Source organism: Sylvia atricapilla, chromosome W (genome assembly GCF_009819655.1).
Source record: "Sylvia atricapilla isolate bSylAtr1 chromosome W, bSylAtr1.pri, whole genome shotgun sequence".
Lineage (NCBI taxonomy): Eukaryota > Metazoa > Chordata > Aves > Passeriformes > Sylviidae > Sylvia > Sylvia atricapilla.
Genome location: NC_089173.1, coordinates 20154358 through 20179380, shown reverse-complemented (window position 1 = coordinate 20179380; position 25023 = coordinate 20154358). Strand labels below are relative to the sequence as shown.

At 45.3% G+C, this 25023-nt stretch overlaps 2 protein-coding genes across 2 annotated transcripts in view; one reads left to right on the top strand and one right to left on the bottom strand.

Moving 5' to 3' along the window:
- Positions 1–200: 200 nt before the first annotated feature.
- The window catches only part of LOC136373264 (ubiquitin-associated protein 2-like), a 188259-nt gene continuing 163436 nt past the window's right edge, over positions 201–25023 (bottom strand). The window contains exons 21-27 of the mRNA XM_066338170.1: positions 8323–8401; positions 6671–6885; positions 4486–4585; positions 4295–4402; positions 2768–2835; positions 1868–2056; positions 201–399 (exon numbers count right to left, since the gene is read on the bottom strand). Of these exons, the coding sequence (XP_066194267.1) occupies positions 307–399; positions 1868–2056; positions 2768–2835; positions 4295–4402; positions 4486–4585; positions 6671–6885; positions 8323–8401 (852 nt within the window). The 3' untranslated portion in view covers positions 201–306. The remainder of the gene's footprint in view (positions 400–1867; positions 2057–2767; positions 2836–4294; positions 4403–4485; positions 4586–6670; positions 6886–8322; positions 8402–25023) is intronic.
- Positions 18734–19441, top strand: LOC136373436 (interferon-like). Its single transcript, XM_066338333.1, has one exon. It carries the CDS (start codon positions 18734–18736, stop codon positions 19439–19441), a length of 708 nt encoding a protein of 235 aa, XP_066194430.1.

The following is a 25023-nucleotide window of genomic DNA, read 5'->3' as shown; positions in this document are numbered from 1 at the left end:
GATGGGAAATTCATAATAAGTTTCCCTACAAAGAAAAAATAACAGGCTGAAAGATGCAGAAAACCACATTTAGCCACTATTACATTTACAAATACATACATAAATATATTACATACAACAGCAACTTCAAGAGGAAACAGGCAAGTCACTGAGAATGGCTGCCTGGCTGCAGTTCTCCCCACACAGGTCTGGCTGAGGAGTAATTTCTCCTAATAATTCTAGGAATGGGGGTCAGCTTTTTCTCTTTTTTTTTTTTTTTCTTTGCCTCCTCTCCTTTCATTCTCTCCCCCCTCCCCAGTTCTGGATTTAGTTTGTCCAGTATGGAGAAGTGCCATAGGTTTTGGTAGCCTGAGACTTTTGCTGCATGGTGCTGGGTTGATTGCGTTGGCCAGATCCACCCTAGAAATCAGAAAGAAAGGAGACATGAGCACCAACACTACTAGGAAGACAAGCCTGTCCATACATCAACAGAAGAGCTTCCACCAACACAGCAATGTCCCTCCGGACAGATCTGTTTCTGCTCTGCAACATCTCTGCATCCTGCAATCCAGGACAGTCGCAGAGAAACCAAGCAGAAGAGCAGAGATCATCATCCCACCACCTCCCACTCAGGTTTAAGGACAAGGAAGATGAGGAGCAGGACTGGAGACAACAAAGGAACTCTTCCAAGGTGAACAGAAGCAGTGCAGCAGACAAAGACAACACACATTCAGAAAGAGAAGTAATTTCCTATTTCTTGATTCTAAGGCAGGATCCTTTTTTCTGGGGAACATTTATAGTAAGGAAACACATGGGCTGGTAAAACCAAATAAGAAATTGGAACCAACATGCAACCTGCAAGGGGATGAGTTCCCCCCCAGAATTACAGTACAAGTGTTCACAATCTTGCTCTCCTGCCACAGCCAGGGGACATCAATGCTTGCCTGGGCTTCACACCTCACAGCCCACCTCTCCATGCCCCATATCAGGATGGCCTCTTCACAGAATCACAGCCTGGCTGAGGCTGGCAGGGACCTCTCAAGGTTTCTTGCCCAATCCTTCTGCTCAAGCAGGGTCACCCAGAGCCAGTTGTTCAGACCTATGTCCAGACAGCTCCAAGGATGGAGACTCTACAACCTCTCTGGGCAACCTGTGCCAGTGCTTGGTCACCATCCCAGAAAAAAACAAATTCCTGATGTTCAGAGGGAACCTCCTGTGTTTTAGCCTGTGCCCATTGCCTCTGATCCTGTCACTGGGAACCACTGAAAAAAGTCTGGCTCCATCTTCTTTGCACCTTCCCTTTAGGTACTTATATATATTGATGAGATCTCCCCTCTCCAGGATGAACAGTCCCAGCTCTCTCAGCCTATACAGATAAGTGATCACCTAGTCCTTTCATCATCCTTGTGGCCCTTTGTTGGACTCTTCAATACATCCATGTTTGTCTTGTACTGGGGAGCCCAGAACTGGACATGGGACTCACCACTGCTGAGCAGAGGGGAAGGATCACCTCCCTTAATCTGCTGGCAGCACTCCTACTAATGCAGCCCAGAATGCCTTTGCAGCAAGGGCATAATGCTAGCTCATAGTTAACTTGGTGTCCACCAGGATGCCCAGGGCCTATTCTGCCAAGCTGCTTTGGCCCCCATCATATACTGATGCATGGGGTTGTTTCTCCCCAGGGGCAGGACTTGGCATTTCCCCTTGTTGAACTTCATGAGATTCCCTCCCCAAACTGGCCAACAGCACTGAGTCTGTAAGTCTACAATTGCTGTCAAGGCCCTTTCCCAATGAGCAAAGCAAAAACCAGGAGGAAGCAAAAACCCCCAAGACCTTGCTAGGAATCTGCCCTCAAGCACACTGAAGATGATGAAAGGGGCTGACTCACCTGCCCATCTTGCTGAAGATGGTGATGCAGCATCTGGGAATGAGGCTGCTGATGCGCAGGGAGGATATGGAGAAATGGGGCTGAGGCATAACCTGGGGCAGCACCAGGATTCAGCCCAGTTGATCCGAGAGCAGAGGGTAGGCTAAAAGAAGGTGGCATGCCAGCATGGAATCCCTGTTTGTCAAATGTCTGCACAGGAGGCAAGGGGGACAGCATCAGAGACTGGTATGAGCAGCCTCATGGTGACCAAAGGAGAACAAGAGTGGCCCAAACACACATCACCTGAAACTTTTATCACCCCCACAGAGCAAGCCAAGTTACACCTGCAAGCACTTCAGCAGATGAGTTTCAGTTCCTTTTCTCATCCATTCTTCTTAACTAATGACTCCAACATTTTATTTTTATTTCCACAGCTACTATGCTCCTTTTTTTCCCTGACCTCTTTTCATTCAGTGGGACATGGGATGGCAGCAGCTTCCTGAAATCAGTCCTTCACACATTATGGGGGCTCAGGCTGGAATTACAAAAGTGGAAGTATCACTTGTAATAAGATTTTTCTCACCCTGACCAAAGCTCAACCCAGCCTCTTGACTCACTTGCTTTGAGGGATATTTTGACCAAAAACATTAGTGCCATCACACTTCATTTGCAACCAGGACACAGCACATGTGGTGCAGCATGGGCAGTGTAGAGTGCCCACACCTATGCCAACAGCTGCCATCAGGAACGGTGGGACAGAGGGTGAGACTCCTCTCCAACAGCAAACAGCCAGCATAAGAAATGTCACAGCCTGTTGACCCTGAGAACCAACTGGCTTGGGAATGGCCCTAGCCTCCTCCATAAGGGGAGCCACCGGTCAGGCCTCAAGACCACAGGGGAGGAGAGTCCAGCATTGCTCACCTGAGTCTTGTTATAGACTGAGCCACTGATATCAGGCACACCCGTGTTACTTGAGGTCACAGAAATGCCTGGAAAACAAAAAACAGCCACCAACAATGGGAAAGTCAACCATCACCTAGCATGAGCCCCATGCTTTGCTCCCAGCACCTCTGACAGCCTCAGTGGATGCACCTTTGTCTGCAACCATTGCACCCTACACCCTGATGCTGTTGCTGGTCCACCCAGTGCGGTTCTCTGTGCTGTCAGACCCACAGCATTGCACATGGGAACAGAAGAAATGGTTCAATTACTCACTCCCACTGCAAAGCAGGAAAACAGTCAACTGGAATAAATCACCCACATTCACAACCCAGTGGTTACCACCTGGATTCAAATGCACTTCACCAGGCAGCAGTTGGCTGCACCAAACACTCATTTAAGCTCACAAAAAGACAGCTTTCCCCTAGGATTAGGGGTGCATTTGGCTCTACTGTAGCATTCAACAGCTTTCCAGTAGTGCACTGAGCAGAGATTCAGCATCTGCTACACATTTGAATCCTTGTCCTTTTACACCCTGCAGAAGAGTGAGGTCTGCAATGCTCCTCTGCCCAGACAAAATTAATATCACTGATTCAAGCTGCCTTCCATCTAGACAGTCTGGTGCCACATCAGGCTCAGGAACACTCACCAGCAAGGTGATTTTCTAACCAGCAGTTATTCAGTCTTATAAAGACTGTCTATAATAATTTCACTTGGATCAGAATAAAACTAGGTGTTTCTGGCCAGTGAATCAGAGGACTGGGCTCAGAGGGTGTGCACTGCTTTATGGTTGTTCCCTTCCTAGGACATTGCTCCTTTTTGGATTGCTCCTCTACAGATGAGAGCATGATCAGCTCTTGAATGAAGACAGCATTTCAAATGCACAGCAAATGCTTGGTACTTGTTTAAGTCAAAGGATGAACTAGTTAGTGCTAAGCACCTAAGTATACACTTCTCAGGTCTAACTAGCACGTGCAGAATAAAGCTTTCATATGAGCTGTATAAATTCTTCAACCTTTACAGTCTCAAAGGAAACATTTTCATGCTCAAAAGAAAGTGATGAGTTACAGGGTGTACAGACAGAAGCCAAACAGTCCAGAGATGTATGAAGTGCCCTGTTCAACCCTAACACACAGCTACCTCAAGTGCCTACCAAGAAATCCAATTTAGTCTTCATTTGGCAGAGGACAATTTCAGCAACAGCATCCAACTGCTTAGGCTTCAAAAACACAGCACTGCTGCAGGATCGCTATATTCTTCAGCAAAGAAAACTTTGGCAGAGGAAACAGCTTACCATTTCTCCCATGTATAACTGTGGACAAAGCTGCACATCAGCCACACAAATCCTTATGCCAAGTTCATCCGTGAGATTTAGAAGGAACGCTTGGGTCACTTAAAAAGCATTTTGTATATGTGAGATGGACAAACAGCTTGGATCATGACCCTGTTTAGAGCTGGGAGTTGGCCCTACTAAATCCCACTCAAGAGCAATCTCATGTTTCATGTTACCTTTCCCAGGTCCAGTGCCAGCAGATTTGTTTTGTGCTTGAGATGACCCACTGTAGCCTCCTTTGCTGTAATCTCCAGCTGCTGTTCCCTGTGTTAAGTCATCATAGCCTGCTGGTGTGTACAAGACAAGGTGTTACAGTGAGCAAGCAACTGTGCAGATATGCATGTGAAAAGCACAGTGATAAGCATACCTGCTCCATAGCCATGCTGCCCATAGCCACTCCCTTGCTGAAAAGGAGTCGATGTGGTGTTCAGGTTGACTCCATGCTGTTTAGCAGATGCTGGAGGTACCTGGACAAAGGAAGGAAACAAAAGACTGTTGACCAGAGAATGGCACACAAAACACAAGGACCCTCTACCATCTAGTGGAGAAGGCACCTTCACCTTGTAGGAAATTCAATTTAGAGTTGGGAACACTGGGCTGACATGGGACATGGCATTCACACTTCCAGAAATAAATTTCTGTAGTGGTTTAATGCAAGCTCCAAGTTTTCTGCCAGAGCTGCCCCCCTGATGACAGCACAACCCTCTCTCAAAACAGGCTGTGTATTTCTTTAGAATCATAGAATCATTAAGGTTGGAAAAGACCTCCAAGATCAAGTCAAACCTTCAACTGAACACCACCTTGTCAACTAAACCATGGCACTAAGTGCCACATCCAATAATTTCTTGAACACTTCCAGGGATGGTGACTCCACCACCTCCCTGGGCAGTCCATTCCAATGCTTAACAACCCTTTCTATGAAGAAATTTTTCCTGATGTCCAACCTGAACCTCCTCTGGCACAGCTTGAGGCTATTTCCTCTTGTCCTGACCCTTGTTCCCTGGGAGCAGAGCCCAACCCCCATGTGGCTGCACTCTCCTGTCAGGGAGTTAGAGAGAGTGAGAAGGTCCTCCCTGAACCTTCTTTTCTCCAGGCTAAACACTCCCAGCTCCCTCAGCAGCTCCTCATAGGACTTACTCTCTAGACCCTTCCCCAGCTCTGTTGCCCTTCTCAGCACCTCGATGTCTTTCTCATAGTGAGGAGCCAAAAATTAAACACAGGATTCGAGGTGTGGCCTCACCAGTGCCCAGTACAGGGGAACGATCACTGCCCTGGTCATGCTGGCCACACTATTGCTGATACAGGCCAGGATGCCATTGGCCTTCTGGGCCACACTGGCACATGTTCAGCTGGCTATTGACCAGCACACCCAGGTCCTTTTCTGCTGGACTGTTTTCCAGCCACTCTGCCCCCAGCCTGTAGCACAGCAGGGGGCTGGTGTGACCAGGTGCAGGACCCAGCACTTGGCCTTGTTGAATCTCTTTTGTACACTGACTGTAAACAGCAAAATGTCACCCACAAATTCAAATGAAATACCAACTCCTGCTCAAGTCTGTTTCATAAGACACAGTAGTACAAGGCCCTAAAATAGCATCATCTACCCTTCTGCTTGGACCATCCCTCTTCCCAAATAACATTTTCCCTCCTGAGACTCCCTGCTCTCTGACTTTATCCAGTCTCCTCCATCCTCAAAAGGATTTCCTAGGCATTCTCAGCTCTCTGACGCAGCTTTGGATCTCCCTTTGACTATCTGGAGGGTGCTACAGGCTTTCAGGAACACCAAGTCCAAGAGCTGCAGCTGTCTGCTATTTACAGTAACCTGCACAGGAATCCATGAACTCTGGCCTTTTAAATTTCCCATTTTCCTGAGGAAGAGACTGCAGTTATTTTCTCATGCTTGCATGTTTTTGGAGATTCCCTTAGAGACTGGGAAAGATTACTCTGTTCTGCTGCCATGAGACCCCACCTGGAGTACCATATCCAGTTCTGGGGCCCCCAGCACAAGAAAGACCTGTTAGAACAAGTCTAGAGGAGGGCCATGAAAATGATTAAAAGACTGGAGCGGCTCTTTGAAGAAGGACTGAGAGAGTTGCGGCTGTTTAGCCTGAAGAAGAGAAGGCTCCAGGAATACCTTATTGTGGCCTTTCAGTACTTAAAGGGAGCTTATAAGAAAGACACAGAAACATTTTTTACCAGGGTCTATAGTGACAGGACAAGGGAGAATGGCTTTAAAGTGAGAGGGTAGATTTAGATTGGACATAGGGAAGATGTTTTTTACAATGACGGTGGTGAGACACTGGCACAGGTTGCCCAGAGTAGTTGTTACTGCCCCATCCCTGGAAGTGTTCAAGGCCAGGTTGGACAGGGCTTGGAGAAACCTGGTCTAGTGAAAGGTGTCCCTGTTCATGACAGAGGCATTGGAACTACATGATCTTTAAGGTCCCTTTCAACCCAAACCATCCTGTGATTCTAAGATGTAGAAGGTTTGGGCTGAAGAGAGCAAAACCAGAGAGGCACACAGGGAGGGTTACAGTTTAGGCTATCACACTTACAAACATGGTTGGCCCATATTGGAATGCACTGGGAACACTGGGCACACCAGCATAATAAGGTAACCCAGTGTAGCTGTACCCCAGGGGCAGGGTCGGATTGAGGAATGGCTGCTGAGCTGTATGGTGAGTCTGAGTCTGGTTCTGCTGCGACTGGGAAAGCGTGGTAGCAGGAGCAGGGGAGGCAGAATCCCCATGGCCAAATTTTGTTACGTCACCTGCGAAAGAACAAACTCATCAGAAAATCTATCAAAGCTACACCAAAAGTGGAGAATTCAAAGGATTCAAAATCTCTGAACACAAGTAGAAAACTACAAAAGAGAACACATCCTACGCTTGAAAGCCTGCAGTTGTCCATGGGAAGCCCTCTCCCAGTCTCTGTTCCTGATGGCTACCAGGACATTGCCTGTTAGTGGCAGAGAACTCCATGCCATGGCTAATCCATTGTTAAAATGGAGATACCAATACTTACCTATCTCACACAATATGAGCAGATTCATTATATCAGATCATTGCAATAAAACATGCTAAAAGCAAAAGTATGCTAAACAGCCAAAGAGCAAATAGTTGTTGGGTTAGTGTGACTCTCCTAGAGGTTAAAGTGATTAGCTAAGCTTCATGGGCTGAAAGTAAGTTAGGATTTACAGGAAGTGATAGGCATATTTTTGTCAGTCTTTTTATTTGCCAAGCATGACTAGAGTTAATGTCTGCTTTCTCACATCACCAAAGTTCTGGAAACAATAGCTGAAGGCCAGGAAAGCAAGACTTGCATTGTGGGCCACCTTTTTTAAGAAGTAGGAAGGGAAATTCAGTTATTACCCCAAAAGCAGACTCCCAAGAGAAATGATTATGCAGCAGAAAAACTCCTGAACACTTGCATTTTCTGGTGGCCTACAGAGCACCATGCTCACATGTTTTTAGGGAGATGACATATATCACTCACATCTCTCTCATTCCCAACTAGTATTCCTTTATGCTGGTTACCAAAAAGTATGACAACACTTACTAGCATCGTTATAGGAATTATAACACCTATACCTACAGTTTTAAGCTGTAATCAGATTGCAGTGAAAGAAAACCACTGGCTGAAAATCCTGGAAAACATTAGTGTCATCTTCGAACAACAATAACTGAAGAGTAAGAGCAGGAATGAGCAAGGGCTTCTTAGACCACATGCTTTTGGGAATGAAGTCCATTAGATTTGGAGAGGGTGAGAGGGAGCCTGCTAGAGGCAGCTCCTACTGAGAACATACAAGTAATAAATAGCAACAAAGAAAAGCAAGCCAGTCAAATTTCAAGAAGAATGATTAAGCTATGGAATATTTTTCAAGCACCGCTATGCGCTTGGGAAGGACACTAGATGACACTACCATTTAAATTTGTAACAATTTTTCACTTATTCTCAAAGGGTATCCAACTTACTCCCAAGAACCTTTGAGTCACATATGAATTACTGACCAAAACCATGAAGAAAAAAAAAATCAATTAAAAAAATCAGTGAAAAAAATCAATGTCAGGGTTGAGAGAAAGATGCTTGCTTTTGTTTGGCTAGTTTGGACCGAATGGTTTAACTGCCTACAGAAGGGGAAAATTACTGCTTTTTCAGCAACAGCAGCACATCTCACTCACCATCCTCATGTTTAAATAATGCTCACCTGAGTAGGGGTTGTTAGCAAGGCTTCCATCTCTGCCTGTCAAGGCTGCAGAAGCAGGGAATGTAATTCCATAGTAATCCTTAGAAAAAGACATCATCATTTATTAATAGCTGAAATGCTGAAACCATAACAGAGGTGGACAGCTCTTATGAACCCTTATATTTTTGTGATATAACCCTTATATTTCTTTTAAGCATAAGAAAATTTTAAAAGGAAGAACTAAAGGAAGTTTGGGCAGAAACTGACCTTATCATTTACAGCATAGCTGAAGGTTTACCTGTATCCTCAACTTCAAAATAAATCTATTTTACAGGCATTTTTAATATCGTATACAAATACTTAACCTCTTAATGGTATATTAGAGGCAGCGACTAAATGCTTACCCCTCCCAACCCACAGCTCTGAACTGTCATATTACAGCAAGACTGTCTGGAAGAGCAACAGACCATCAAGGGCCAAAGACCTAGGTTCAAGCCAGGACCATAATCACAATGCGGATGTAGTCTAAAGGTTTTAACATGCTCTATTTTCTAAAAGTAAAAAATATCAGCTAGGAAAACAGCACAAACATTAAAAAAACTGTTGAAAAAGTCACCACCTGATGACTGGAAATTTTACTTAAACTGTGTTACAGGACAACTCAGATTAGTAGTCTCTAAAGTGAGGTGCACAAGACAATCCACTGGGGTGCATGAAGAAATTGTTTTTGGTACCATTAATAAATAATTTTTTAAAAAATTAAAAATAGAGATCGAAAATAAAAATTTGTTCTCATTCCTTTTTTTTTATTTTCATGTATGTTTTATAACATACATATTAGTACAATAGTATACATATATAATTTATAAATAAAAATATATTGGGAGTGCTCACAATTTTTGTTTTTGCTGATGAGGTGATGCAATCAAAAAAGGCCTTAGATCATTCTTCTACAGGAAGGTAAGAAAATCCTCACCCTAGAAAGCTCACACTGACAGGACATGCCAGCAAAATCAATGCAATATGTTGTCTTTAGTTTGGGACAAAAAGAGAAAAAATTGCCCTTCCCTTTCTGGGTGAACTCCACATATGAGGCAGGTACTCTAAGTAATTTTCCTCCTATGGTTTTCTCCCTACCACCTCCAATCCATCAAGAGTGTCTTGTGTTACAAGGTAAGATATGTATTCTATCACCTTCTGATGAGCTGTTAATAGTTGCTCATTTGCAACAGCTGCCCAATGCACACAGCCTAAAGGGGGGCCATCTCTGCTAATGGACCATCAAGAACTCACCAGCATGACTCATAGAATTACATAGTCCCATTGTGAAATTCCCCGCCCTGGGGGAGGAACTGAGCATTCCTACCTGTATATAATCTGAGGCTTGGGACACCATGATACAACCACTGGGCTTCCAGAGAAGGACCAGACCTTCCTACAGGATCACTGCTTTGACAAGACCACATCCATCGCTCCAATGGGATTGCTACCACCACTCTGACCAACAGGGTGCCAGGTCATATTCTGCCTTTTTTGGTTTAAGCCAATGTTCCTGTAGTATTGCCATTTTTTTTAATTGTCCTATTAAATTGTATTTCTGAATTAGAATCTCTTGAAACGTATTTGTGTGGAGTTAATTCCTCCTGCTGGCTTGCCTTCAAACCAGCACAAAGAGTTAATGTTTTAACCATTTACATATCAATTTCCACAGTCTTCAACACTGGAAAAGCATCCTCATCCTTCATACCCCTCTCTGCAAATTCCCCAGCACCTGCTGCCTTGCTGCATTTCTGCATATCCCTCCCATCTCCTAAACCCAGTCCTCCATCACTAAACATGAAACCATTTGGCAAAGATTTAGTATTGCAGGGGTTTTCTGTAATTTGAAACAGTGTCATATTTCATCGTCTTTTCCTTTACAGTTAATTCCACCTCAGCATCTCCAGCATGAATCACTTAGCAAAACACAACCAAATTCCTATTAAAAATCTTTGCAAGTTACTCAAAAGCAGCACTCCCATGTCCTTCTGAGGAACATCATAACACAAAGAGTAGATTTGAAGAAGAGATCTGAAGAGGATTCATTGGACATGAACTGGAACTTACAAAGTAGCATTTTTTCCCTACATAAATCAGAAAAAATATAACCAAATCCATATGAGAACAGGAGCTAAGGATTGCAATTATAACCACTGCCCCTCAGGTAGAGGATGTGCTGGTCTTACCCAGGGTACAGTTAGTTTTCTTCCCAGTGGCTGGTATGGGGCTGTGTTTTGGATTTGTGCTGAACACGGGCTTGATAATATAGAAATTTTTTCGTTATTGTTGAGCTTACACAGAGTCAAGGCCTTTTCTGCTCCTTGTACAGCCACACTGGGGAGGGGGCTGGAGGTGTGTGGGAGGTTGGGAAGACACGCAGCCTGGACAGGTGACCACAACTGACTCAAGGGATATTCCAGACCATGAGACATCATGCTCAGTATATAAAGCTTGAGGAAGAAAGAAGAAGGGGGGGGGACGACACATTTGGAATGATGGTGTTTGTCTCCCCAAGTCCCCATTTACATGTAATAGAGCCCTGCTTTCCTGAAGGTGGCTGAACACATGCCTGCCCATTGAAAGCAGTGAATTAATTCCTTGTTTTGCTTTCCTTCTGTGCAGCTTTTGCTTTTCCTATTAAACTGTGTGTATCTCAACCCACAAGTTTTCAAGGTTTCACTCTTTTGATTCTCACCCTGATTCCTCTGATGGGGGAATGAGCGAGTGGCTGCTTGGGGCTTGGTGCCTGGCTGGCATTAAACCATGACAGGAAAACCACATCAGCACTGAATATACCTATCCCACACACCTGTGCATGCATACATTCAAAACAAAAATCATTAGAAAATATGAGTACAGACCAGTTATCTTTACATTGCATGCCCGCCCATAGGAAAACATCAGAAGAGATACTCTGCTCTTCAAACAACATGAGTATTTTCTGACCTACAGAAGGCATGCAGGAGAAGGTGCCTAAAGTCAAAACTGAAATATCAGGAATAGACTCAAAATGAAAGACAGAAAATGACTGAAAAATAATAAGTGTTCTGATGTAATAGATGTAAGTTCCATCAAGCAGCTCACTAGGTACCACACACACCAGCTAAGGCATTTATAAGACCTCTACTTGTAGTGGTTTGAAAGCAAAACCAGTGAGACACTCCAAGTCAGAAATACAATTTAATAAGGAAAAAAAAAAAAAAAAGTAAAATAAAATAAATGCAATGCAAAAGACCAGTGACAGAGTCAGAATACAACCTGAAACCCTGTTGGTCAGGGTGTTGGAAATAGTCTAAAAGTAAGCCCTCCTGGAGTGGCAGATGTGGTCCTCTTGGAAGTAGAGATGGCCCCGTAGAGAAAATGGTCCAGAGATGGGTCCAGTCTTCCTTTGGGACTTCCTTTGGGAGTCCTGTGGGAACACTGGATGACTGGTGACACTTATGGCTTCTTTTTATCTACGTGGAAATGGTTTGGCTCCTCCTCTCTGGGTAGAGCATTTCACAATGGGATGATGTAATGTGTCATGTAATTGGTGAGCTTTAATGGCCCATTAACAGAAGATATTCCCTTGGTGTTGCCTCAAGTTTGCCTGCTTTTCGCTGTTTGCATTTGTTCTCACACAGCTTCAAGTAAACTATGTATATTTTTAGAATTGTTTACATATTTCTCCTCTGGGAGGAGAAAGATGATTGATGGTGATGTTCACCAATGAGGTCAAAGAGGTGGCTACCTGTGTAGCCAATCTTTGGCCTGCTTGTAAAAGGTATTTAAGATGGAGTCAGAAAATAAATTAGAGAGCTTTCCTACTTGACCTCCTGCTGCCTGCTTCGTTCTTTCATGTCCCTAACAGCGACATCTGGTGACCCTCCGTGGAAAAAGAATTCAGCCTTCTGTGTGTCTGAGGTAACAAGTGGTAAGAGATGATGACCTCTACCCATTCCTCGGATGATGCCCTTGTGATGGACCTTTGGTTTGAGGTCCTAGAGAGGGAGGGAGCCCTCATTTGTGTAGAGTTTCTGAGGTTGCTATCAACCTGGAAAAGGCTGGAAAGGGTGCTGCTCAGTATGCAGCATCCCAGTTCTGGGGTTTCAGAGGCTGGCTCCAGCCTGATACTGTCTCCCGGGCTAGATGCCAGGGGAGATGGTGGTGCCTTTTCTTCTGTCCCCACACTGTGGGCGCACCGCTGGAGTGGAGGGGATTTGGCCCCCTCCCGGGTGCACACACTGCTGGTAGGAACACCGATTCCTGCCCCACGCAGGCACAGGAGTGAGGAAAGCCTGCCCTCCCTCAGTGCAGCTGCTGAGGTGGGCGCAGGGTCCGCAGAGCAGACCTCGCCCGTACCCGCACACCGCAGATGCTAGACCGCGGGGAATCTCAGAGCATGGGAATGCCCTGCGGGACTGGCTTCGCCAGCGCCACTGACCCCCGTGCCGCTGCAGTGGAAGGTCCTTCACCACACCCCCCGCCCCGTGCATTCCCAGTGCGGGACGCGCCAAAAGCGCATTTGGACTGGGGAGGGCGGGTGGTCATGGCAGATTTTCCTCATTGTGTAATTTCCATGAGATATTCCATGGAGGACGAAGGCGTGGACTCGAGCCGCTCCAGGGTGCCAAGTGAAGTGGACCCGGATCCATGCGGCGGGGACCCGAGGTGCTCCGGGCGTGGCTCTGGGCGGCCAGCAAAGTCTGCTCGGGAAAGCACGGCCCTGGAGAGGGAGAGACTCACCCCGCAGCAGGCAAGCATGGCTTCTACCCCCGAATCTCCCACATCCTTGGAAGCGGCGCCGCCAGGCAAACACCTCACATCGCTGTGCTCCCCTCCCCCCGTGCTGAGCTGGAGCGGCACTGTTTTAGCGTTGTTTACTTTTAAAGGATGGGATGACACAGCTGACGACAGGCCAATGTTCCCCCGTGGCAAGTGGTCCCAGCATGCCGGGTCACCTTCAGCTGGCTGTTGGACACTGTCACCATGTCAGGTGATGGTCCGGCCGTGGGACCACACACCATTTTGGGAGGATGTCTGATCCAAGGCTGATGAGGTGGGCGGCTGTGGTTCGTCACAGCACCCCCAGAAGGGCAGGGATGAATTCCCTACCTCTGCTAGTGCTGCGAGATGGGCTCTGCCTCTGTCCCCGTAGAGTCTGCAGGACAGGATTCAGAGGATGATGATGCCTCGAAGGGCAGTCTGCAAACTTTCCCTGTGCTTCGGGAAGCTGGTCACAAGAAATAGGTCCATTTGTCTTGGCAAGCATTGGTTGATCTCAGAGATAGGATTGGTAAATATGGTCTGGGGTCTCCAGAGATGATGCAAGTGCTGCGATTGATAGACACAGACATATTACCTCCTTATGACATTCGGTGCTTGGCCAAGGTTCTCTTTCAGCCAGTCAAATACGAACTATTTGAGTCCAAGTGGTCTCAATTGGCTGAAAAGACTGCAGCACAGAATTGGATGGCTCGTCAAGATGACCCTAGGTATGAGGTCGGGCCAGATGTGCCGCTGGGTATAGGTGAGTTTGCTGATGTTAATAGGTAAATCACCTATGAGCCCTTGGTACTGGAGCAGTGCCAAAAGGTTGGCATGGCAGCTTTGGTACAGACAATGGGGATGTCTGCACTGAAACAGTCTTTTGCCAAGATTCTTCAGGGGACTGATGAACCCTTTCTGCAATTCGCAGGGAGGCTGACAGGTTTGGTTGAGCAACAGGTGGATGATTTTAATACCAGAACGATGTTGCTCAAGCATCTGGCGATGAGCAACTGTAATGCAGAGTGCAGGAGGATCATTGAGGCCCTTCTGGGCAATCCAACGCTCTTGCAAATGGCTGAGGCCTGTACAAGACTGGGCACCACAGGTGCTAAGGTGGCTGCCGTGGCTACCACCCTGCGGCCAACCTGGAAGGGGCAGCAGGGTGAAAAGCAGAAACAGGCAAAGGCTCAGGCCGGCAACACAAAAGGGAAATGATTTCAAAAAGGGACCACTCCTTTGTTTCTCTGTGGACGGTGTGGAAGGCCAAATGACATGGCCAATGATTGTAAGGCAACGGTTCATGTGAATGGCCGTCCTCTATTGGGCTCAGGAAATGGGCAGCAGGGCACGAAAAGGAAGTGTACTCAGACATGAGTGTCTTCCCAGTCCCCAGAGCTGATGGAGATTTGCTGGGCCAGCACAGTTTCCACACCCACCCGCCCCGTCACTGTCCCTGAAGGGACCTGAATTGCCCAACTTGTGTTTTTTGAGTCTTCTGTTCACAGGACAGAGTGCTGGTGGTGAGAAGGAGGCTGCTCTGAAGCTACTGGACTGCCGCATGTTCACTGGTCTGTTGTTCTGACCAGAGACTGTCCTGAAGTGATTTTTACTCTTTCTGTCCATTGCGAGTCTCTCCTTCGCTGCTTGACAGCTGGAATGGACCTTTCTCAAGAAGAATTCGTCGCCCTTCATGACTTGGTTCGGGAGCTGTTGAACCAGGATCATCTGGAACTTTCTACCAGTTCCTGGAACGTCTCTGTTTCCTGCCTCAGAAAGAAGTCTGGGACATGGAGGTTGTTACAAGACCTCTGAAAAGTTTATGCCGTGGTGGAAAGCATGGGGATGGTGCAGGCTGATGTGCCGTCGCCCACCATGTTTTCTGCGGATTGGTCGATCCTCATTGTGAATATGAAAGATTGTTTTCTTGTGATTCATTTGCATCCTACAGGTATCAGTGGCTGATGGAATGTTGAATGGTCTGATCCCTTGCATGTTTTAGACTGGGTCTTCCTGCCCCATCAGCTGCAAAAGACAGCAATTGCTTTGTTTGACCTCATTACTCAATTGATAATTAAATGCAAGCAACAGTGCTTGCGATTTGATGGGTGCGGATTTTGCAATTTTCATACTCTCGGTACCACAGGAGAAATTTGGCTGGAGCTTTGCAAGCAGTGTTTCTCTGCCAAATGGTCTGGAAAATTTTTTAGGGCAGGTCGCTTCTCATCTGCCCAGCCATGAGCTATTGCAAGTGGCAAAATTCTTTGAAAATTTTTGCGACCCAAAAACAGTCAGAAGCCAGTGCAAGGACCTGCTGTCTTCACAGACGATTCGGGAAGGACAAGAAGGGCCATTGTTGCTTGGAAGGATGGATCTGAGGGTCAAGTTTTGGAAGGTCATGAGGATGGAGCAGCCCAGTTGGTTGTATTGAGGGCTGCCGTCATGGCATTTCCAAAGTTTCCCAGGAACCTTTCCATTTAGTCACGGATTCCATTTCTGTGGCCAACATCGCACAGAGGTTGGGTCATTCAGTTTTGAAGGGAGTTGGCAATGTTAATTTGTTTCATTTGATGGTGACCCTGTGTTGTGCCCCTGAGGCCTGGGTTCTTCAAAACAAAAACAGGGAATGCAGGATGAACCCTGTAAAATCAATTGGCAAAGGCTTTGTATATGCCATCAAGCATTGTAAGGTGCTGCAGAATTCTAATAACCCAGTCATGCTGAAAGCAGGAGACTGTGACTGAAATGCATGTCAACAAGTGGGGGAACCCCTGAGTGACGATTAGGATGTCAATCACATGAGTGATCACTCCGATGGTCCTTCCACGAGAAGAAATTTAACATTGTACATTTTCTTTTTTCTTTTTTTTAATGGTAAAAGGGTGAGATGTTGCCTCAAGTTTGCCTGTTTTTCACTGTTTGCATTTGTTCTCACACAGCTTCAAGTAAACTATGTATATTTTTAGAATTGTTTACATACTTCTCCTCTCTAGGAGGAGAAAGATGATTGATGGTGATGTTCACCAATGAGGTCAAAGAGGTGGCTACGTGTGTAGCCAATCTTTGGCCTGCTTGTAAAAGGTATTTAAGATGGAGTCAGAAAATAAATTAGAGAGCTTTCCTACTTGACCCCCTGCTGCCTACTTCATTCTTTTGTGTCCCTAACAGTGACACCATGGGGGTAGTGGAAGACCAACAGAGATATGAAACAATGCTCCACCCGGTTTTAACAGCAGGCTTGGGAGGTACAGGAAGATTGAACAGAGATAAGAAACAATGTCCCACCCATTTTTAACAGCTGGTTTGTTATCAGAAAGGCAGTCACCCCCTCCCTTCTGGAGTTACAACAGATAAAGAAAAAAACACCTCCCCAACCGGGTTTCAATAGATGGAATAGAATAAACTTTTTTTTTTTTTTTTTTTTTTTTTTTTTTTGTTACAAAACCCAAGACACTACTACACAGGTAGCCTGCAACAGACTAACAGAAAAGATAGCATATCCCAATGTAGTATACACCAAAATTAAAACAAACAAAAACCCCAAAACACATCACAGTGAGAATTTACAGTATGAACATAGGCATTAAGAAATTGAATTAAATTTTAAGACATACACACACTCCTCCCCCAACTCACTGTATCAGCAGCCAGCAGTATTTTACTACTGGAAGCTTCCCAGTGTAGCAAGGGTCCTTGACTAATAGGAGATTGGACAGAACAGACGACACGCCTACCCGATACGACTTCCATGTCGAATTCCCCCTTTATTATCAGCCCACAGTGAGTTATATAGGTTTGCCATTTAATTTACATTACAGGCTATACCAAGAATGCAAACAACCCTTATTTATCTAAGTCTTAAGGTGGCTAAAGTGTTAGAACTACAACTCTACATTTAGAAACCCATTACTTCCCAGAACACCCTAATATAAGCTGTGAGTTTTTCTACTGCACCACAACTGTGAATTTCTAACTGCGTCACTGTGGCCTGCAGGGCCTGTGGGCTCAGGGGCCCACAGGCTCTGCAGGCCAAAGGGCCCAGTCTGGAATTGCTCACCCTCAATCAACCCAAATATAAATCCCAACATCCCAGGAAGCAGTGACGACCTACACTTGGGACTCAGCCCACTTTGACTTTCCAGATGTAAACAGACCAGCATGTCAAAGACAAATATTTCCAGCAGTTCCTGCTTCCCATACATTTAATGTTGCCTAATTTCTACAACAAATTCAAAACACAATAAAAATACCCCAAAATCTAGAAACCACAACCATTGCATGAATGATGGAAAAATCTTCACAACATTTATGCATTTATTTCTAAATAGCAACACACTGGGGAGAAACTGAGGGGGAATAACATATGACCCCCAAAAACATTCTTCAAGATATTTGCAAAGAGAGAGGAAACACACTTCTATCTGCAAGGATGTAGATGTTATAGGGAAAGGTGGGAGAAAAAAAAAAACACCAACAAACTAAAAATGTTTGTCAATAAGAAATAAAAGAAAACATACATTAACTCATATATACAAATAATAAGAGTATGAAACATGAAATATAGATGGTTGGCAAACTTGAAAATAAAACCAAGCAAGACCACTCACAAAAGAGACAAAAAGAAAACCTTAAAATGCATCCCCAGTACAGATACCCCAAAAGCCTCTGCCACCATGCTTTCATCACTCACTGAACCATAACAGCACAGTGTAGAAAACTGCCAGGCTTGCTGTTTCAAAATATGGAGAATTGATGAGACCAGTTGTGCAAGAACGTGAGCTGAGCCACTTGCTTATCTTGCACCTGGCTTGAGCAAGGGCATGCTTATCTTAACAACTGAATGATGTCTAGGGTGAAGCAAAGGCCTCAGCTTGATGTCTCAATGAAGCTAGAAAAACAACCACAGAAGTCTCACAGAAGAGCACCCATGCCTCTCTACCAGACATTAGCCTCATACTGCCTTATCCACACATAACAAGTCTTGTTAGAAGTTTATAAACTATGACCTAGTCTCACCTTTTCAATATTATAAATCTGGTCCCTTGCAAACACTTAGTAAAGAGGAGAAACACCTCCTTAAGAGGAGACACTTCACTGATTGCTGGGCAGATTGACAGTTCTGACTCATTTTCCTTTCTCTCTTAGCAGGGATGCCTCTTTCAGTAAGAAATGGCATTTAGTGGATGACACCTGGGTGATAGTAAGCTTAATTAAATGTGAAGTTAAGCTTAGTGAACTGTGAATTCTTAGCTTAATTAATCATTGGCTAGCCTTAGGATATTTAGCATTAACACAGCAAAAGCATTTATCAACAGCAATTCTGAATCTATCTGTCGCCTCAATAAACTATCTACATTGAACTTTGTGAAACTGTCTCAGTCAAAGTCCTTGAAGACACTCTGTCAAAAGTCAAATCCATATTCTTAATGCAACACACAGGAGCCAGGCTTCCCCCACACTTCAAAAGCAGCCCTCAGGAGAAAGTAAACAGAAAGCAAAATTGAAAATGTAAACAGAAATGCTGTCTAGATGATGATGAAAGGAAAGCCACAGAACCATATACAGTTGGCTGCCCTGAAGCAATCCAAGCACAGCGTTTATCCTCACCCACCACCAAGCCTGATCAGACTCCTGCCATGCAGCACCCATGCAGCACCCACAGCTCTGCCTGCAGCATGGTGCCCTGGTGCTCCTACTCCTCCTGCTGGCTTTTGCCACAGCCCTTGCTTGCCACCACCTGCATCCCTGTGATGTCACCTTCCCCGGGACAGCTCCCAACCCACCACAGCCCTCCCACCACCAGCATGTGCCATTTGTCTTTGACATCCTCTTCCACATCAACCACCCACAGCAAGCTGTTGCCACTGCCCCCCACATCCTCCAGCACCTCTTGTACATCCTCAGCAGTCCCAGCACTCCCCAACACTGGGATACCCAGGCATGGCAGGACCTCCTCAACAACCTCCAGCATTACATCCACCACCTGGAGCAATGCATGACAGCCAATGGTATGCTCTTTGAAGGCCAAGGGCCTCACAACCTACCATTCAGTATCAACAAATACTTCAGGCTAATCCAGGACTTCATCTGCACCCACAACAACAGCACCTGCCTCTGGGACCATGTCCAACTCAAAGCTTGCATCTGCTTTGAACGTGTGGACACACTCATGTGGCAGATGAAGAGTCAACCAGCTCCTGTCCCCCACCAAGCACACCTGCATCAAATGCCCATCTCCAGCCAACATCAGCAACCACAGATTGAGTGGAGGCAACAGCAGCAAGGGCTGGGATTTCTCAGCACTGCTCATACCTTTTCCAGTCAGGAGCCTGTGCCAACAGGGAAACAGGCATGACCACAGTGAGGCTGGGGCCAGGCTGCAACACAGCCCATGCACTGGAGCAAATTGCTGTGCTGTAAGGAGAAGGTCATCATACATATATGTGAAGGGCAAAGACAGGGTCTCCACAGGCAAGCAGGGATGAACCACCCTCCTGCAGCCCATCCCACTGATGCCTCCTGCCCTGATTGAAGGCTCTGGACAGCAGGCCACTCTCAGGGACCCACCACACTCCTCCAAGTCCACAGATATCTCCAACTGATGCTAGACTCTCAAGCACACACTCACCCAAACAGCATGCTGCCTGCCCTGCACACTCCTCCTCTTCGGCCACCACCCCTCTCCCTTCCAAACCATTTCCCACTGCCAGGATATGAAAGCCATCTCCACCACCCCATCACAATCATTCAGCAATGCTACAGCACTGCTTGGGGCCAAGGGTGGCATGAACAAAGTGCACCTGAAAGAGGCAAGGAGAGGGCCCACCAAGGCCCGGGGAGATTTGGACAAGGAACAGCACCTCAGTGCTACCAAACCCACCAAAGAAACCAAAAGATACACCCCTCAAACACTACCACCCAACATGGCTCAAACCGACCAGCATAGATGGGGCACAACAGCATTCCACATGATGGAAACTGCTCATTCACCACTATTACATTACAGTCGTTGGTTGGAGACAGACACATGACAGGACTCACCGAGGGTCGGCAACAAACAGCCCAGTTTATTGTTCAGAGCCCTCTTTTATAGGGGGTGCAAAACTCTCAAGCTAGAACAGCTGATTGCTTGGGGTCTCAGCACCGCCCAGCTCTCTGGCATATATCTGCATACAGGGTTGAAAAGGATTGACTGGGGTTCCCTGTTTGGGTTCAAATCCATCCCATCATTGCTCACCAGGGACTTGTTTACTTCTAGGCTGGTTGAGTTTGGGGGTCTGTTACACGCAAATTAATCTTTGCAGCTACAGACCGGCTGCAGCCATGAAAATTCCCCCTTTTTGTTTTATTAAAAAAATGCAAAGTGTTCTCTGTTCTCCTACCTGCAAGGGCCCTTTGCAGACAGGCTGACAAATGACACCATGGGCCTAGTTCAAATGAGGCTTTCCACCCAACTCGACAAACCTAGCTCCCCCAGCCAGTGATGTATCCCATGTACCGCTGGAGAAGCAGCACTCACGTACAGGAGCTGTCAGGCGAGATCACCATAAACACAGTCCTTCAAGCTAGCATGTCACAGGCCAACTGCTTAGAAGTTACAAGTACAACTTAATACTTCAAACAAGAAACCATTCAACTTTTAGAATCATCAGAAGAACCCAACTAACAGAAAAACAATTTATAAACAAACAAAATCTTTAAATAAACTGTCACTTCAAGAGTCCCAGATTTCCATGAGGTATGTGCACAAGTTGTTTTAATCACTGTTCTACATACGACTCCACAACATCTGTTCAGGGGCCATCAGGGGTGTGCTGCTTGTGGTTCCAGGCAGGACATACACATCTGGCAGGTGTCCAACGCGTCCCAGTGTCTATAGAGACACAAGTATATCCCCGTCCCCAGGTAATAAGATCCCACGGACCTTCCCACCAATTTATGATAAGGTTTCACACCATTACCTTGGGTTTGAGCTACTGAGCATCTCTGGATGATTGTAATAAAAGAAAGTGATTTTAAATTACTGAGTTCTGGGAATTTTCTGATACTGTCAAATGATTTAGGGTATAAATAGCTTTAGCTACCCTACTCTGTGGGGTCTCACCACACATTCCTTCTTTTTGTTTAATAAGTATACATTTTAAAGTGCCATGTGCATGCTCCACAATGGCTTGACCTGTTGCTGAGTGGGGAATACCAGTGTGGTGTGACACACCCCAGAGCTGTAGGAATTGTCTTGTATTTTGCGAAATGTAAGCAGGGCCATTGTCTGTTTTGATGGTATGGGGGATACCTAAAGGAGCAAAGGCTGATCGCCAATGTGCGATGGCATCCCGACCTTTTTCTCCTGTGTGAACTGAAGCCCATATTGCTGATGAAAAGGCATAAATGGATACATATACATATATTACACATCTGAATTTAGGGATGTGTGTGACATCAGTTTGCCAGATTTGTAAAGCACGCAGTTCACGAGAGTTTACCCCCATCTGCAGTGGTACAGTGTGGCCTTGGCACAGGTGTTAACTATATTACGAGCCTCTGTGTTTGTCAGCTTGAATTGTCATTGTAATGCTTGAACACCTTGGTGGGAAAAATCGTGTGATGCCTTTGCTTGTGCAAGCATGTCTGTGTGTGGTGCTGTCCAAGCAGGGCCAGCTAGGCAATCTGCTTGAGCATTGCCTTCTGCAATGAAACTTGGTAAATTTGTATGACTTCTGATGTGTAAGATGTAATAAGGGTAAGTTCTGGCTTGGATGGTATAGCACAGAGTTTTTAGTAAGTTAAATAGTTGTGCATTGTTAATTTCTCTTAATAGTGCTTGATCTAATGTCTGTGTGATGTCAGCAACACAGGCAGTCAGTCATAACATTTAGAGGAATGTGGGGAAAATGTTGGAAAGCCATAGCTACAGCACGTTGCTCCAACAACTGAGGGGATCCATTCTCATAACCTTCCAATGTTTGCCACTCACCTTCCTCTTTCCATGTTACAATGGCTTTTCCTGTTTTTCCAGAACCATTGGTAAACACTAATACCTTTAAGGGATGTACGGCAATTTAGAGGTTTTAGAGACAGTGCAGTTTCTCCACTTAAATGCAGTAATTTATGACTTGATAGGTGATAAACAATTTGTCCTGAGAAATTTTGCAAGGTGCTTTATAAAGCTGTGCTGTTGGCAAAACATCATTCAAATTGTTCTTGTGTCACCGGTATAATAATTTTTGAAGGATCTCTAGCATTTAATTGCAAACACCTGTAACGGCATTTGATAATTAACTGTGCAATTACCTCAAAGATGGTAGGTGCTGTCTTTTTTGGTTGATGAGGTAAAAACATCCACTCTAGAATGTGCAAAGGGTCAAGCCAGTGAGTATTCCACTATCCAATAATACCAGTAGGGTGAAAATCAACAATGAGAATGAATATAGTGATGCATACCTCTGGGCATATCTGGTGGACTTGTCTGTTTGTGATAGCCTGCTCTACTATTTCAAGAGTGGCTTTTGCCTTTGGAGTTAATTTTCTGGGGGAAGTTAACTCAGGATCACCTTTTAGGAGGTTAAATAAGGGCATCAGTTGTGAATTGGTCAATCCTAGATAGGGTCTAATCCAGTTTATGGTACCCAAAAGTTTTTATGCATCATTTAGGGTTTGAATTTTGGTTGAAAGTTGAATCGTTCGTGGCTGAATGGTCTGATTCATTATTTTGAGTCTCAAATATTTCTAGGGTGGTTGCTGCCACACCTTTTTCAGTGCTACCTGCAGCCCAAACATTTTTAATACTTGCAGCAGGCTTAGCTGAATCTGTGAGTTCCTTTTTGGTTTGGGTTGCTATCAAAATGACATCCATGTAATGGTAACAGTATGCCCCTGGAAAGTGTTGTCTCAATGATGAGAGTGCCTGTGCAACGCACCACTGACAAATTGTGGGGTTGTTTTTCATACCTTGTGGCAGAACTTTCCATTGCTAATGTTTGACAGGTACAGTGTTATTAAGGGAAGGCACTGTAAAAGCAAACTTTGGGGTATCATCTGTGTGTAATGGAATAGTGAAAGAACAGTGTTTTAAGTCCACAGTTAAAATGTCCCAGGTGGTAGGTATCATGGTAGGGTTGCAAAGCACTCATGCTCGCTATTACAGCATTAATTTTTCTCAAATCATGGAGCAACCTCCATTCACCAGATTTCTTTTTTATGACAAATACATGGGTGTTCCAAGGGCTCATTGAAGGTTCAATGTGTCCTTGAACTTGTTCTTGTACCAGGGCCTTTAGGGCATCCAGTTTCTCTTTCTCAAGGGACTGTTGTGGTACCCACACAGGCTGAGTAGTGAGCCATTTTAGAGCTAATGTGGGATACCTTATGCCTTTTAATACAGTGGCCCCTGTTAAAAATCCATCCCCACGTGGACTCCCCATGCTGCTAGAACATCCCTCCCCCACAGGTTTAGTGATGCAGCAGTGATATATATAGCCGAATCATAGCTGTTTGACCCTCTGGATTTTTAACCAACACAAGTTTGCTACTCAAGTAGCTCTGTGTGGTCCCTCCGAGGCCAGCAACAGTAGATCCCGCAGTTGTGGTAGGCCACCATGAAGGCCATGTGTTGGCAGATATGAGAGTGATGTCTGCCCCTGTGTCAATCATCCCACTGACCTTTATTTGTGAAGGCCTTGCCTGAGGCATCGTAACAGTACAAACCATATTAGGTCTTTGGTCACCCACGACCTAAGTCCAGTACACTTGGGACTTTCCCGTTGATCTGAAGCCTCGGACTCTTAGCTCCCTAGAATCTGGTTTGGGGACAGAAGACTTAATAGGAATGAGTTGTGCAATTCAGGTTTTAGCAGGGATAGTTACGGGTGGAGTAGGGGTTCATACCATGATGTATTTGTCCAGTAAAATCAGCGTAAATAACACCTGGGTGCACAAAGATACTTTGCAGTGTGGCACTGGATCTCCCTAGAAGCCGTGCACTCAGTCCTCTCCCTATGGGCCCCTGGGCCTCAAGAGGGACTTTATGTACCTTTAATGAGTTTACAGTTATTGGGATTGAGATGGAAACATCCATGCCAGCTGATCCTCTTGTCCTTGCTGTCAGCTGGTCACACAGGCTTGTACCGGAGGGTGAGAAAATACTTGTCATGCGTTTCCCTTTCGCACTTGGTCTCCCGTTTCCCTGGTCTTTTAGAAATTGTCTATTAACATGAAATTTAGACTTGCATACCTTGGTTGCGTGTCCAGACCTCCCACATCGGTTGCAGCTTAAATTTACACTTCTCTGTCCTTGAAATGTCCTCAAAATGTCCTCTGTGGAATGGACTTACAGGGACAGTCCATTTTCATGTGGCCTTGTTGTCCACATCTGTAGCAGTGGGGTATCAATTTAACAGCAGCTGTAATAGAATTAGCTAACATCTCCATGTTATATGATCCAGTTCTAACCATAGCACACACATTAATCATTTCCTGTAAAGATGAATTGTCTTTGGGTAATGCATCTATAACTTTTCTGCAGTGTTCGTTTGCATTATCTCGTGCTAGTTGTAGTATTGACTCTTTGCTTTGCTTTTTGCTATTTGTTTTTCCATAGCATCCTGTAAACGTTCTATGAACTGCATATATAATTTGTTGGGGCTTTGTCTTATAGTTGAATATCTTTGAGTTGGCACAGACATGTTTGTAATTTTCATTAGAGCTTGCATTCCTAAGTCTTTTACTTGGGCTAGTATTGAGAGGTTTAGGCGGGCCTGCATCTGTGGACTTTCTGTGGGAGGCAGTCCCATTAATTGAGAAACCCCTGCCCCAAAGTATGGGTCTTACTGTGAGGCTTCTGAGTTTAGAAGTCCCCATTCTTCTGCTAAATTGCTACAGGCAGCATCAAACATCATACATTGCACTGGAGTGCAAATGAATTTTGCGATTTGCTTTGTG